This window comes from Bombina bombina, chromosome 3, assembly GCF_027579735.1.
Source record: "Bombina bombina isolate aBomBom1 chromosome 3, aBomBom1.pri, whole genome shotgun sequence".
Taxonomy (NCBI): Eukaryota; Metazoa; Chordata; class Amphibia; order Anura; family Bombinatoridae; genus Bombina; species Bombina bombina.
The window spans coordinates 1,075,827,354-1,075,842,661 of NC_069501.1; the positions used below are offsets into that span (position 1 = coordinate 1,075,827,354).

Genomic DNA, 15,308 nt, shown 5'->3' on the forward strand with positions numbered 1-15,308 from the left:
TTAATAGCTTAATTAGGCATATAGCGTTGTGGGGGGTTGTCAGTTTAGGGGTTAATACTTTTATTATTAGTTCCGATATGGGGGTGATGGCGTATATAAGGGTTTTTTACGTGTCAGGTTTATGTTTGGGAGGTAGGTTAGACTTTTACGGGAGATTTTACATATTACTTTATTTTCTTAGGCGCCGGCAGTTTCTAATGTGCCGTAAGTCACTGGTGACTCCAGAAATTTTTATTTACGCACATTTCTGGACATCGCTAGTTTATTCGACTTACGGCACTTTATGAACTGCCGGCCCGTATGTGTGATTCCCCGATGTGCGAGGGGAAATTGCGGGCGACGCGGGTTTCAACAGTTATGCTGAAGCCTGCGCCGCATATGTAATCTCGCCCCTATTTGGATTTCTTTTAGAGTAATGGAAATTTCCTGCCTGAAGCAGAACGATCTTGTAAAATAATTAGCAATTATTTGTGAGTTTGCTATGTGTGAATGCAGAATCTGAGTGTTAGAGAGGTGAAATGTTAAACAAAGGGACCATTCAATGTCTAATAAAATGGTGCATAGTTCAGTTCATTATGGGATTTTACTAATTAAATGGCATCAGACAAGACACTCACTAATCTAATAAAACAATGCTCATTTTTAATCAGATCTATTTGATTAAAATGTTAACATGTTTATCCTTTACAGTATTATATAGTGTTTTGTGTGCTTTTAAATTGCAAAATCCAACAAAAATGGTATTAGTTAACATCTTTAAACAGAAACAGAATTTCTAAATTAACAAACCTCATGAAAATCAGACAGAAGTTTTATTGAACTGAGTAACCTGTAAAATTCTAACAACTATTACAATCCCTTGATTGACATATTGGAAAAGACAGACTTAAGATTGCAGATTTTTTTAAAATATATTTTAAAGGATCATTAAAGTTAAAATTAAACTTTCACGATTCAGATAGAATAAGCAATTTAAAAAAAGGTTTAAATATTTAATTTGTTTTTTTTGGTATTCTTTGTTGAAGAACAAATCTAGAAATGCTCAGGAGTATGTAGATGTATTGAGTGCAAAATGACAGTAATGTTTGCAACAATGTATACAATTACATTGTTACCATATAGTGCTCAAGACACGTACTTGCTCCCGAACTTACCTAGGTATGCTCCTTAACAAAAACTAAAATTATTCGTAACTGATAATTTAATTTCCTTCTTGGCAGTGAGAAAAAACTTTTCACTAAATATCTTTCCTTCTATTGGCAGTAAGAGCCCACGAGAACATTCATAACCTATGGGAAATACTATTTCTGGCCACCAGGAGGAGGCAAAGAAACCCCAAACTAGACTATAAATATCCCTCCCACTTCACCTACCCTCAAGTAGTTCTTTGCCTCGTATCTTGGAGGTAGGCAGAGAGAGGTGCTCTGTAAAGAAGAAAGGTGTTTATCATGGATTGGCTCCTGAGAGCCGGGGATCATATATCTATATAAATCTCAATAGAGTATTGGTATATATAATACTGGTTGATGCTGGGTTCCTCATGCCTCTTTCCAGTCTATTTTATCCCATGTCTGATGTGCTATGTGTTTCACACTAAATTACAGACTTATTATAGATAAGTTGTCCCCTCTTTCATGGCATCTTGTCTAATAAAGAGGCGGTGTAAGTCTTGTCCCTGTGCTTAGGAGGCATTTAATGAGGGCTTTACTACCCCTTCTGCCAAACGGCAGCTTGCTAGAATCTACCCGGAGTACCGGGCAGGGTCGAAAGGTGCTTCAGTACGTTGGTACGCAGGACACTGACAAGTATTTGTCGTTCTATGGACTTTATATCACCCAGTTATAGTCATAGTTATAGGCAGTCCTAAGTACTAAGCACTACCTCCTGTAGAACCCTTCTTCCAAATAATGCCTCTACTGAGACAAGAAAAACATCAAATGTAGAACATTATGAAAGCGAAATTAAGACAACAGTACAACACTGCCAAACCACTCAACTGAGATCCACAGAGTAGCAACAGTTACGAAACTAAAGCTAACACAAGCCAGAATCCAAATAAAAGTCTAGATCATCTGGCGAACTAGCCAACAGAATAGCAAGTCCAAAGGTACGACCCTGAACTGAGCAGGCCTACCGGCCTATTCTCCAGATCCTCCTGGAGAAAGCTGAAATATATGAAGTCTCTACTACGCCAAGAAAAAGGGTTACTGAACCTATCAGTATATGAAAAAACAGAAACATGCAAGCCAGCCAGAAAAAAGATAATCACTCTGTACTTGAACGGCAAAGATAAAAGACTAGACTTAGGCACACTATCCACTGACCACAACATAAGCCACAGGGCCTGCCTAGCCATGATCCTGGATGTCCTCTAGAGGAGCCAGCGTAATCCTTTCCGCTAAGGATTCACACCAGGACCTGGCTGCTTCCATGACTGCAGCGATTCCCACCGCTGGTTGAAACAGAGCACCATACTGAGGAAACAACACCTTGAGGTATCCCTCCAGACCTCTATCCTCAAAAGAAGAACTTTCTGTAGGCAGGATATCACTGTGTTTGGCCAGAGTGGATATATCACTATTCGCAGAAGGGACACTGTTCCAAACCTCTGCATGGTTATCTGGAACAGGGAACAAATGCTTAAATGTCTCTGAGGAGACAAAAGGGCATCCTGGCCTTTCCCATTCTCTAGAAATGTTTTTAGCAATAATGAGGATACAGGAAAAAAACATCCAGGGCCCTAGGCCAAGGCCTAAACCCTGATTCTGGTGTCGCAAACCTGCTACACCTTGGGGGGCCTAGCTGCCGGAACCTCTTAGGTAGATAAAACCCCTTCCAACAGGAGCCTGAACTGCTCCGCATTGAACATGAGCATTCCGTCTATAGAGTCTCATCCCCCTCAGAAGGGGAAGAAGGGAAAAAGTTCTCTATCAAAGCCAACTAAAGGTTACTCCGCAGAAGGCTGCCCATAATTATTAGTTGTGGCCTCCGCCACCACACCCGGGCTACATACTGGAAAACAATGTTCCATCTCCCTTATTCTATTCCCTGATACTTGGCTATCGTTTAGGGCATCCGACACAGATGCCCATATACGAGCCGCAAGGTTATCGATTAGCATACTCACCCCAGCTGGGGTTGAGTCTCTCTCCGCACCACGCCCTGGAGCAACAGACGTCACCCACATGGGCTGTTGGACAAGGATATCCATCTCAATCGAAGCCTGAGAAGTTGTAGTAGGGCCTACTGTAGATCAGGTACGTAGGGGCTCCACCGCGGTTTCACCATTAAGGTCTCCTGAGTAGGATCTCAAGACATAAGTTAGGCAGAATTGTGCCAGAGGGTTTAAAGAGATTAATTTACAGAGCATGCATTTATTATCGATAAAGGAACCCACCGAGGAAGATTCCTACAAACTCTCTATGGAGTCATCCTTTGTAGTAAAATGAGGCATCGTGAACAGCACAGTGGGATATCTGATCCCAAGCACCCAACAACGAACCCCTTGAAAGCCCAGTTTAGGGTCGCATTGTTACCTCTCTCCACTATTGAGACAAGCTTGAAGTACATTCCTCGTGAGAAAGCCCGAAGGGAAAGCAGGCGAAACGCGTTGTTTTTTGTCCCTTACTTCTCTCTACGTAGGAAGTCACAGGCGCCTAAGCACGGCCAAATCAAACACAGGTTGTGAGAATCTGAGAACCTGGAATTTGGAACGTTGAACGCTGAAGCTGGTGAGGGGCTGTGCTTGTTAAGCAGAGAGGACAAGTGTTTTTATTGATGTGTTTAACTTGACTTTTACTTGTGTAAGTGTATTTCAGATATTTATATCATACTCTATTTGGCCGATGAACTGCCAAACATACTGAGCAGCTGCAGTCTGATTTACTAAGGATTTTCCCTAACTTATTTTGACCTTTGAGGAACTATATGGACATGCCCCTTATATAAGGTACTGGTATATTAAATTTTAATTTTCTTGGATTGGGAATATTTTGTTTTATTTCATTTAATAGCATATCGGAATAAATATATATTGTAACAACTTAGAATACTGTAGCGCCGTATTTAGTGTTAATCTGTGTGAACTCTGCAACAGGACTATTGCGCAGCGACTCTGGAGCAGAAATTACGTGAATGAACTGTCTACGGCAGTATCTCTGCCCACTACTGCAGCCTGTATCAGAACAAAGCCTGCGGTCTGTAGTAACCCTTAGCCCACTATGGACGGCCTGAACAACCAGTAACGAGTGCGGCCATATACAATCCCCAGATCGTGACTATAACTGGGTAATACAAAGTCCATAGAAAGACAAATGCTTCATAGTGTCCTGCATACCAACGTGCCAAGCACCTCTCAACCCTTCCCGGTACTGCCATGAAAGAGGGGACAACTTAACTATAATAAGTCTGTAATTTAGTGTGAAACACACAGCGCTATCAAACAGAGGATAAATAAGACTGGAAATAGGCATGAGAAACCCAGCGCCAGCCAGTATTATATATACCAATACTCTATTGAGATTTATATGGATATATGATCCCCGGCTAGCCGGAGCCAATCCATGATAAATACCTTTCTTCTTTACAGAGCACCTCTCTCTGTCTACCTCCAAGATATGAGGCAAAGAACTACTGGAGGTTATGGAAAGTGGGATGGATATGTATAGTCTACTTTGGGGTGTCTTTGCCTCTTCCTGGTGGTCAGGAATAGTATTTCCCATAGGTTATTAATGTTCTTGTGGGCTCTCACTGCCAATAGAAGGAAAGATATTTAGTGAAAAGTTTTTTTTTTAAATTACAAGCTCTATCTCACTAGTTTTCAAAACCTGTCCTCAGGCCTCCCTAGCTGGCCAGATTTTCAGGATTACCTTGGGTGAGAGCGGGTAAAATAATGTTTCCTAATCGGCTGATTATTTCACTTGCGCTGTAGTTTCACAAAATCTGATCCTGTTAGGGAGGCCTGAGGACAGGTTTGAATCATTTAAGTTTCATTTCGATGTTCCCCTTAAAGGGTACAGTAAACACTTTGTAATTACAATACAGTTATGTTGTTTTACTATAGAATATAACATCAGCCAAATCTAAACATTTTTGATTTAACACCTGGTTTGCTGAAGTTGGTTTTCAACTGCCAGACTCCACCAACCATTTGCCTTATTTGGGGGAGCCAATCTAGGCTTGAGTCTGCAGACAACAATTTAGTCTAAAGTGCATTATTTTGCAGTTGTTATCTGTTAAAGCCAATTAGGGAAAAATATATGTAGCAGGGTTATCCTTTAAAAGTCTGCAGTGTGCATTTCCAGGTATGATAACTAGAAAATCCACATTTTTTTTTTAAATAATAGGGAAATTAAACAATAAATAAATGTTAAATAGAATGCTGTATTCAAAGAACAGATTAGATGTATTTTTAAAGTTGTATTAGTTGTTAAAATATTGACAAAATAAGTGTAAAGTTTTAATGTCTATAAAACACTGGGAGCTGCCATGTTGTAACTTAGGTTACCTGCTCTGCTGTGGTCAATTAGGGACAGTTATAAATAGGTCACCAGAGTGTGCAGCAAATAGCTGTGTGGAATATAACAGTGTTCTGCACTTCCATTTCTAACAGGAACTGAAAATCTCACAATTTCAGAATGAAATCACAGGAAAAGGGGACAAAATAAACAAAAATATATTGCAGTTTTTTTAAATATAAGATTCATCATTTTATTTTACCATCTCAAAGTGTTTAATGTCCCTTTAAATTACACAAAAGGGGGCAAAATAAATAATGAAAGTTTTTTGCTGCACTGTTTTATTAAACCTAATTTTTTTTATTTCATGGTTCAGATAGAGCATACACTTTTAAACACCTTTCCCCTTTACTTCTATTATCTGTTTTGTTCTCTTGATATCCATTGTTGAAAAGGATACCTAGATAGGATTAGGAGCTGCTGATTGGTGGCTGCACATCTATGCCTTGTGTTATTGGCCCACCCCTGTGCATTGTTATTTTTTTTTTACAAGAGAATGACGCAAATTAGAAAATAGAAGTAAATTGTAAAGTTGTATTAAATTGCATGTTCTATCTGAATATGTGATAGAAAAAAAATGTGTTTCCTGTCCCTTTAAGCATAACTAAACCTATTTTATTACAATCACAAGGTGTTTACTGTCCCTTTAAGATTGGTCAATTTCTGTATTGTGTCCCTGTGCAGCTACATTGATGTGTAGAATATGATCTGATTTCAAACAATTAAAATGCATACATTACTTAGTAGTGTCTATTACAATAGTAATAGTAACAGAAATGAAATACAACTGAAACATACCTCAAAGTCTATGAGATGTAGGTTGGCTATCAGCGTCACAAGTAGGCCACTGTTATACAATTCCTGTGCTAGCTGAGCCACGGTCTCTGTCTGAGGTTCTTTGTCTCCTGTACCACACAGAATCTCCTTTGTTGCTTGTAGCGATTTGGAAACCTCTTCAGAGGCCTATTGGATAAAAGTACAGATGAGGCTCAGATGCGCAGTGACATTTTTTTTTATATTCACATAACATTATTACATTTTATCAATCAATTATGATAAAAAAACTAACATAAAAGAGGTGGCTAATTATGGACATATTAGTTTGATTTGCATTATAACATTTTATTCAGCAACACAATTTTGCCATTAACCCCAGCATTGTTATATCTAAATGAATATTTGTGTAGCTTCACTTCAATAAACACTTATTAAAAACTCAATAGCACTAGCTTATTTCTCGCCATTTGCAGCTACACAATATATGAAAGGAGATTTATATAGATGGATATTTTGCAAATATGAAAAGCTTGAGCAAAATCGTTGAATGAAAATATAGAGAACATGAATGTCTGACATGGATGAATCCCCCCCCACAACTTATATAATAATATAAATTAATGAAGTGTGCGTTTTCAATTCCATATCATTTTACAATTAACTTTTTAATAATGTTTAAACACTTGTGTTAATTGTGTACATGTTTCATAGGTTCTAGAGTAATTTGAGCAATAACAGAATTTATGCTTACCTGATAAATTACTTTCTCCAACGGTGTGTCCGGTCCACGGCGTCATCCTTACTTGTGGGATATTCTCTTCCCCAACAGGAAATGGCAAAGAGCCCAGCAAAGCTGGTCACATGATCCCTCCTAGGCTCCGCCTACCCCAGTCATTCGACCGACGTACAGGAGGAAATATGCATAGGAGAAACCATATGATACCGTGGTGACTGTAGTTAGAGAAAATAATTCATCAGACCTGATTAAAAAAAAAAACCAGGGCGGGCCGTGGACCGGACACACCGTTGGAGAAAGTAATTTATCAGGTAAGCATAAATTCTGTTTTCTCCAACATAGGTGTGTCCGGTCCACGGCGTCATCCTTACTTGTGGGAACCAATACCAAAGCTTTAGGACACGGATGAAGGGAGGGAGCAAATCAGGTCACCTAAATGGAAGGCACCACGGCTTGCAAAACCTTTCTCCCAAAAATAGCCTCTGAAGAAGCAAAAGTATCAAATTTGTAAAATTTGGCAAAAGTGTGCAGTGAAGACCAAGTCGCTGCCTTACATATCTGGTCAACAGAAGCCTCGTTCTTGAAGGCCCATGTGGAAGCCACAGCCCTAGTGGAATGAGCTGTGATTCTTTCAGGAGGCTGCCGTCCGGCAGTCTCATAAGCCAATCGGATAATGCTTTTAAGCCAAAAAGAAAGAGAGGTAGAAGTTGCTTTTTGACCTCTCCTTTTACCAGAATAAACAACAAACAAAGAAGATGTTTGTCTGAAATCTTTAGTAGCCTCTAAATAGAATTTTAGAGCACGGACTACGTCCAAATTGTGTAACAAACGTTCCTTCTTTGAAACTGGATTCGGACACAAAGAAGGTACAACAATCTCCTGGTTAATATTTTTGTTGGAAACAACTTTCGGAAGAAAACCAGGCTTAGTACGCAAAATCACCTTATCTGCATGGAACACCAGATAGGGCGGAGAACACTGCAGAGCAGATAACTCAGAAACTCTTCTAGCAGAAGAAATTGCAACCAAAAACAAAACTTTCCAAGATAATAACTTAATATCTACGGAATGTAAGGGTTCAAACAGAACCCCTTGAAGAACTGAAAGAACTAGATTAAGACTCCAGGGAGGAGTCAAAGGTCTGTAAACAGGCTTGATTCTAACCAGAGCCTGAACAAACGCTTGAACGTCTGGCACAGCTGCCAGCCTTTTGTGAAGTAAAACAGATAAAGCAGAGATCTGTACCTTCAGAGAACTTGCAGATAATCCTTTCTCCAAACCTTCTTGTAGAAAGGATAGAATCTTAGGAATTTTTATCTTGTTCCATGGGAATCCTTTAGATTCACACCAACAGATATATTTTTCCATATTTTATGGTAAATCTTTCTAGTTACAGGCTTTCTAGCCTGAATAAGAGTATCTATTACGGAATCTGAAAACCCACGCTTTGATAAAATCAAGCGTTCAATCTCCAAGCAGTCAGTTGGAGGGAAACCAGATTCGGATGTTCGAATGGACCTTGAACAAGAAGGTCCTGTCTCAAAGGTAGCTTCCATGGTGGAGCCGATGACATATTCACCAGGTCTGCATACCAAGTCCTGCGTGGCCACGCAGGAGCTATCAAGATCACCGAAGCCCTCTCCTGATTGATCCTGGCTACCAGCCTGGGAATGAGAGGAAACGGTGGGAATACATAAGCTAGGTTGAAGGTCCAAGGTGCTACTAGTGCATCCACTAGAGTTGCCTTGGGATCCCTGGATCTGGACCCGTAACAAGGAACCTTGAAGTTCTGACGAGACGCCATCAGATCCATGTCTGGAATGCCCCATAATTGAGTTATTTGGGCAAAGATTTCCGGATGGAGTTCCCACTCCCCCGGATGGAAGGTCTGACGACTCAGAAAATCCGCTTCCCAATTTTCCACTCCTGGGATGTGGATTGCAGACAAGTGGCAGGAGTGATCCTCCGCCCATTGAATTATCTTGGTCACTTCCTCCATCGCCAGGGAACTCCTTGTTCCCCCCTGATGGTTGATATATGCAACAGTCGTCATGTTGTCTGATTGAAACCTTATGAATTTGGCCTTTGCTAGATGAGGCCAAGCTTTGAGAGCATTGAATATCGCTCTCAGTTCCAGAATGTTTATCGGGAGAAGAGATTCTTCCCGAGACCATAGACCCTGAGCTTTCAGGGGTTCCCAGACCGCGCCCCAGCCCACCAGACTGGCGTCGGTCGTGACAATGACCCACTCTGGTCTGCGGAAGCTCATTCCCTGTGACAGGTTGTCCAGGATCAGCCACCAACGGAGTGAATCTCTGGTCCTTTGATCTACTTGAATCGTCGGAGACAAGTCTGTATAATCCCCATTCCACTGTCTGAGCATGCACAGTTGTAATGGTCTTAGATGAATTCGTGCAAAAGGAACTATGTCCATTGCTGCAACCATCAATCCTATTACTTCCATGCACTGCGCTATGGAAGGATGAAGAACAGAATGAAGCACTTGACAAGAGCTTAGAAGTTTTGATTTTCTGACCTCTGTCAGAAAAATCCTCATTTCTAAGGAATCTATTATTGTTCCCAAGAAGGGAACTCTTGTTGACGGGGACAGAGAACTTTTTTCTATGTTCACTTTCCATCAGTGAGATCTGAGAAAGGCTAGAACGATGTCCGTATGAGCCTTTGCTTTTGACAGAGACGACGCTTGAATCAGGATGTCGTCCAAGTAAGGTACTACTGCAATGCCCCTTGGTCTTAGAACTGCTAGAAGGGACCCTAGTACCTTTGTGAAAATTCTCGGAGCAGTGGCTAATCCGAATGGAAGTGCCACAAACTGGTAATGCTTGTCCAGAAAAGCGAACCTTAGGAACTGATGATGTTCCTTGTGGATAGGAATATGTAGATACGCATCCTTTAAATCCACCGTGGTCATAAATTGACCTTCCTGGATGGTAGGAAGGATCGTTCGAATGGTTTCCATTTTGAACGATGGAACCCTGAGAAATTTGTTTAGGATCTTGAGATCTAAAATTGGTCTGAATGTTCCCTCTTTTTTGGGAACTATGAACAGGTTGGAGTAAAACCCCATCCCTTGTTCTCCTATTGGAACTGGATGAATTACTCCCATCTTTAACAGGTCTTCTACACAATGTAAGAATGCCTGTCTTTTTATTTGGTTTGAAGATAATTGAGACCTGTGGAACCTTCCCCTTGGGGGTAGTTCCTTGAATTCCAGGAGATAACCTTGAGAAACTATTTCTAGTGCCCAAGGATCCTGAACATCTCTTGCCCAAGCCTGAGCAAAGAGAGAAAGTCTGCCCCCCACCAGATCCGGTCCCGGATCGGGGGCCATCCCTTCATGCTGTTTTGGTAGCTGTGGCAGGCTTCTTGGCCTGCTTACCCTTGTTCCAGCCTTGCATCGGTCTCCAGGCTGGTTTGGGTTGAGAAGTATTACCCTCTTGCTTAGAGGATGTAGAATTAGAGGCTGGTCCATTTCTGCGAAAGGGACGAAAATTAGGCTTATTTTTAGCCTTAAAGGACCTATCCTGAGGAAGGGCGTGGCCCTTTCCCCCAGTGATGTCTGAAATAATCTCTTTCAAATCAGGACCAAACAGTGTTTTACCCTTGAAAGGGATGTTAAGCAATTTTGTCTTGGAAGACACATCCGCTGACCAAGACTTTAGCCAAAGCGCTCTGCGCGCCACGATAGCAAACCCTGAATTTTTCGCCGCTAATCTAGCTAATTGCAAAGCGGCATCTAAAATAAAAGAGTTAGCCAATTCAAGTGCTTGAACTCTGTCCATAACCTCCTCATACGAAGATTCTTTATTGAGCGACTTTTCTAGTTCTTCGAACCAGAAACACGCTGCTGTAGTGACAGGAACAATGCATGAAATTGGTTGTAGAAGGTAACCTTGCTGAACAAACATCTTTTTAAGCAAACCCTCCAATTTTTTATCCATAGGATCTTTGAAAGCACAACTATCTTCTATAGGAATAGTAGTGCGTTTGTTTAGAGTTGAAACCGCCCCCTCGACCTTGGGGACTGTCTGCCATAAGTCCTTTCTGGGGTCAACTATAGGAAATAATTTCTTAAATATAGGGGGAGGAACAAAAGGTATGCCGGGCCTTTCCCACTCCTTATTTACTATGTCCGCCACCCGCTTGGGTATAGGAAAAGTATCGGGGGGCACCGGAACCTCTAGGAACTTGTCCATCTTACATAATTTCTCTGGAATGACCAAATTGTCACAATCATCCAGAGTAGATAATACCTCCTTAAGCAGTGCGCGGAGATGTTCTAGTTTAAATTTAAATGTTACAACATCAGGTTCAGCTTGTTGAGAAATTTTTCCTGAATCTGAAATTTCTCCCTCAGACAAAACCTCCCTCCTGGCCCCTTCAGATTGGTGTGAGGGTATGTCAGAACAGTTATCATCAGCGTCCTCTTGCTCTTCAGTGTTTAAAACAGAGCAATCGCGCTTTCTCTGATAAGTAGGCATTTTGGATAAAATGTTAGCAATAGAATTATCCATTACAGCCGTTAATTGTTGCATGGTAATAAGTATGGGCGCACTAGATGTACTAGGGGCCTCTTGTGTGGGCAAAACTGGTGTAGACACAGAAGGGGATGATGCAGTACCATGCTTACTCCCCTCATTTGAGGAATCATCTTGGGCAATATCAGTATCTGTGGCATCATTGTCCCTACTTTTTTTGGACACTATGTCACAATCATCACATATATTTAAATGGGGAGAAACCTTGGCTTTCATACATATAGAACATCGCTTATCTGATGGTTCAGACATGTTAAACAGGCTTAAACTTGTCAACAAAGCACAAAAAACGTTTTAAAATAAAACCGTTACTGTCACTTTAAATTTTAAACTGAACACACTTTATTACTGAATATGTGAAAAAGTATGAAGGAATTGTTCAAAATTCAAATTTTCACCACAGTGTCATAAAGCCTTAAAAGTATTGCACACCAAATTTGAAAGCTTTAACCCTTAAAATAACGGCACCGGAGCCGTTTTTACATTTAACCCCTATACAGTCCCAGGTATCTGCTTTGCTGAGACCCAACCAAGCCCAGAGGGGAATACGATACCAAATGACGCCTTCTATAAGCTTTTTCAGTGGTTCTTAGCTCCTCACACATGCATCTGCATGCCTTGCTCTCCAAAAACAACTGCGCATTAGTGGCGCGAAAATGAGGCTCTGCCTATGACTAGAAAAGGCCCCCATCTGAAAAAGGTGTCCAATACAGTGCCTGCCGTTTTTTTAAAACAATCCCCAAGATTATAATAACTATAAGAGTTATAATCTGCCAAATATGTTTAGTAAAGTAATCGTTTTAGCCCAGAAAAATGTCTACCAGTTTTATAAGCCCTTATGAAGCCCTTTATTCTTTTACTTAAACTAAGAAAATGGCTTACCGGTCCCCATAGGGAAAATGACAGCCTTCCAGCATTACAAAGTCTTGTTAGAAATGTGGCCAGTCATACCTCAAGCAGAAAAGTCTGCAAACTGTTTCCCCCAACTGAAGTTACTTCATCTCAACAGTCCTGTGTGGAAACAGCAATCGATTTTAGTAACGTTTGCTAAAATCATCTTCCTCTTACAAACAGAAATCTTCATCTCTTTTCTGTTTCAGAGTAAATAGTACATACCAGCACTATTTTAAAATAACAAACACTTGATTGAAGGATAAAAACTACATTTGCAACGGCAAAGAGAATGACTGGGGTAGGCGGAGCCTAGGAGGGATCATGTGACCAGCTTTGCTGGGCTCTTTGCCATTTCCTGTTGGGGAAGAGAATATCCCACAAGTAAGGATGACGCCGTGGACCGGACACACCTATGTTGGAGAAATTTATAATGTTTTATTAAGAAAGGAAACATATGCAAAAATGTAAATGCTGAATTACAACAAAAATGGTATCCAAAAAGCCTGCCGATACCTGCCTGCAAGGACAGTTGGTGAGTTTTCCCTATTCCAAAGTATGTATCTGCTTTGTATGGTATGAAAATTATATAAAAAAATCAGATATATAAGAAGGTTAAAGAAAGACATTTCTGGTCAAGCTGATGGACTCAAGACAGAAAAAAACACTGAGATAGGAGATTCAGACAGGGTATTCGAAACCACAAGCTAGCAAGGGAATAATATCTGATTGGACCAATTAAGAAAATCATGTGAGAGTCTAAAGCAGGGCAAGATAGACTGAGAATAGCATTGGGTTGAGGCTGTTCCTTAAAGGGACATGGAAGTCAAAATTAGACTTTCATGATTCAGATGCATACAATTTACAAGAAAACTTTCAATTAAAATATATTATCAAATGTACTTTTTTCTTTCTCTATATTATGATGAAACTTACCTCCTTTCCATGAAAGCATACAAAGGTAGTCTAAAGAGTGTGCAAATTATATGTATAACATTGTCACAAATATGTTGCAAACACTACTATATATGTAATATAGTGGATACAAAAAGTCTACACACCCTTTGCAAGTGTTTGAAAAGTAGAGGCAGAAATAACAACAAAGTAAATGTCAGACTTTTTCATCTGGAAAAAGAAAAAAAAAACAAGTACTTATTAGGAACATTTCATATAAAAAAAAAACAAAAAAAACTACAACACCCTCATTGCACAGTCTGCACATAATCGGGACTCTAGCTGTGTTCACATTTAACCAATCACATTCAAAATCATAAATAAAAAGAGAGAAGCGCTCAACCTGGAAACGAACAATAGCATAATAGCTTGTTCTATGGCTAGTTACCACCCAAGAAGCAGCCTCTTTTTGCTCAAAATGTGCCTTTCACAGAGAAAAACTTTCCTGAAGCATATCAGTCTGATCCTGACTTCACAGTACAGTCCAGCCCCGAAATACCAGGCAATCCTTCTCTGAACAAGAGAAACAGCAAAACCCCAGACGTACGTTTCGGCCTATTGTGGGCCTCGTCAGTGAGGTGCAGCCATATCCCTCTAGGCACACTGAGCAACGGGTCCACGTCTGGATTCCCGCATCACACTTAGGGAGACTTCCCAAAATGTCATAATTTGCATAAATAAAAAGAGAGAAGCGCTCAACCTGGAAACGAACAATAGCATAATAGCTTGTTCTATGGCTAGTTACCACCCAAGAAGCAGCCTCTTTTTGCTCAACATGTGCCTTTCACAGAGAAAAACTTTCCTGAAGCATATCAGTCTGATCCTGACTTCACAGTGCAGTCCAGCCCCGAAATACCAGGCAATCCTTCTCTGAACGAGAGAAACAGCAAAACCCCAGACGTACGTTTCAGCCTATTGTGGGCCTCGTCAGTGAGGTGCAGCCATATCCCTCTAGGCACACTGAGCAACGGGTCCACGTCTGGATTCCCGCATCACACTTAGGGAGACTTCCCAAAATGTCATAATTTGCATAAATAAAAAGAGAGAAGCGCTCAACCTGGACGTGGACTCCTTGCCCAGTGTGCTTAGAGGAATGTGGCTGCACCTCACTGACGAGGCCCATAGGAGGCCGAAACGATTGTCTGGGGTTGTCATGTTCCTTGTTCAGAGGAGAATTGCCTGGTATTTCGGGGCTGGACTGACCTTAATTGGCAGGATCAGACTGATATACTTCAGGAAAGTTTTCTTCTGTGAAAAGCACACTGGTCTAAAAGAGGCTGCTTCCGGGTGGTAAATCGCCATAGAACAAGCCACTGAGCTGTTGTTCGTTCCTGGTAGAGCGCTTCTCTCTTTGTATGCAAATTATTATGACCCTGGGGAAGTCTCCCTATGGGTGATGGGGGAAACCAGACGTGGACTCCTTGCCCAGTGTGCTTAGAGGAATGTGGCTGCACCTCACTGACGAGGCCCATAGGAGGCCGAAACGATTGTCTGGGGTTGTCATGTTCCTTGTTCAGAGGAGAATTGCCTGGTATTTCGGGGCTGGACTGACCTTAATTGGCAGGATCAGACTGATATACTTCAGGAAAGTTTTCTTCTGTGAAAAGCACACTGGTCTAAAAGAGGCTGCTTCCGGGTGGTAAATCGCCATAGAACAAGCCACTGAGCTGTTGTTCGTTCCTGGTAGAGCGCTTCTCTCTTTGTATGCAAATTATTATGACCCTGGGGAAGTCTCCCTATGGGTGATGGGGGAAACCAGACGTGGACTCCTTGCCCAGTGTGCTTAGAGGAATGTGGCTGCACCTCACTGACGAGGCCCATAGGAGGCCGAAACGATAGTCTGGGGTTGTCATGTTCCTTGTTCAGAGGAGAATT

The 15,308-nt window shown here is 41.2% G+C and overlaps 1 protein-coding gene across 1 annotated transcript in view; it reads right to left on the bottom strand.

Annotated features, from left to right (window-relative positions):
* Positions 1–15,308, bottom strand: part of CAB39L (calcium binding protein 39 like) — a 184,223-nt gene that overhangs the window by 115,913 nt on the left and 53,002 nt on the right. Inside the window, 1 exon segment of the mRNA XM_053708362.1 lies at positions 6,315–6,479. Coding sequence (XP_053564337.1) covers positions 6,315–6,479 — 165 coding nt within the window.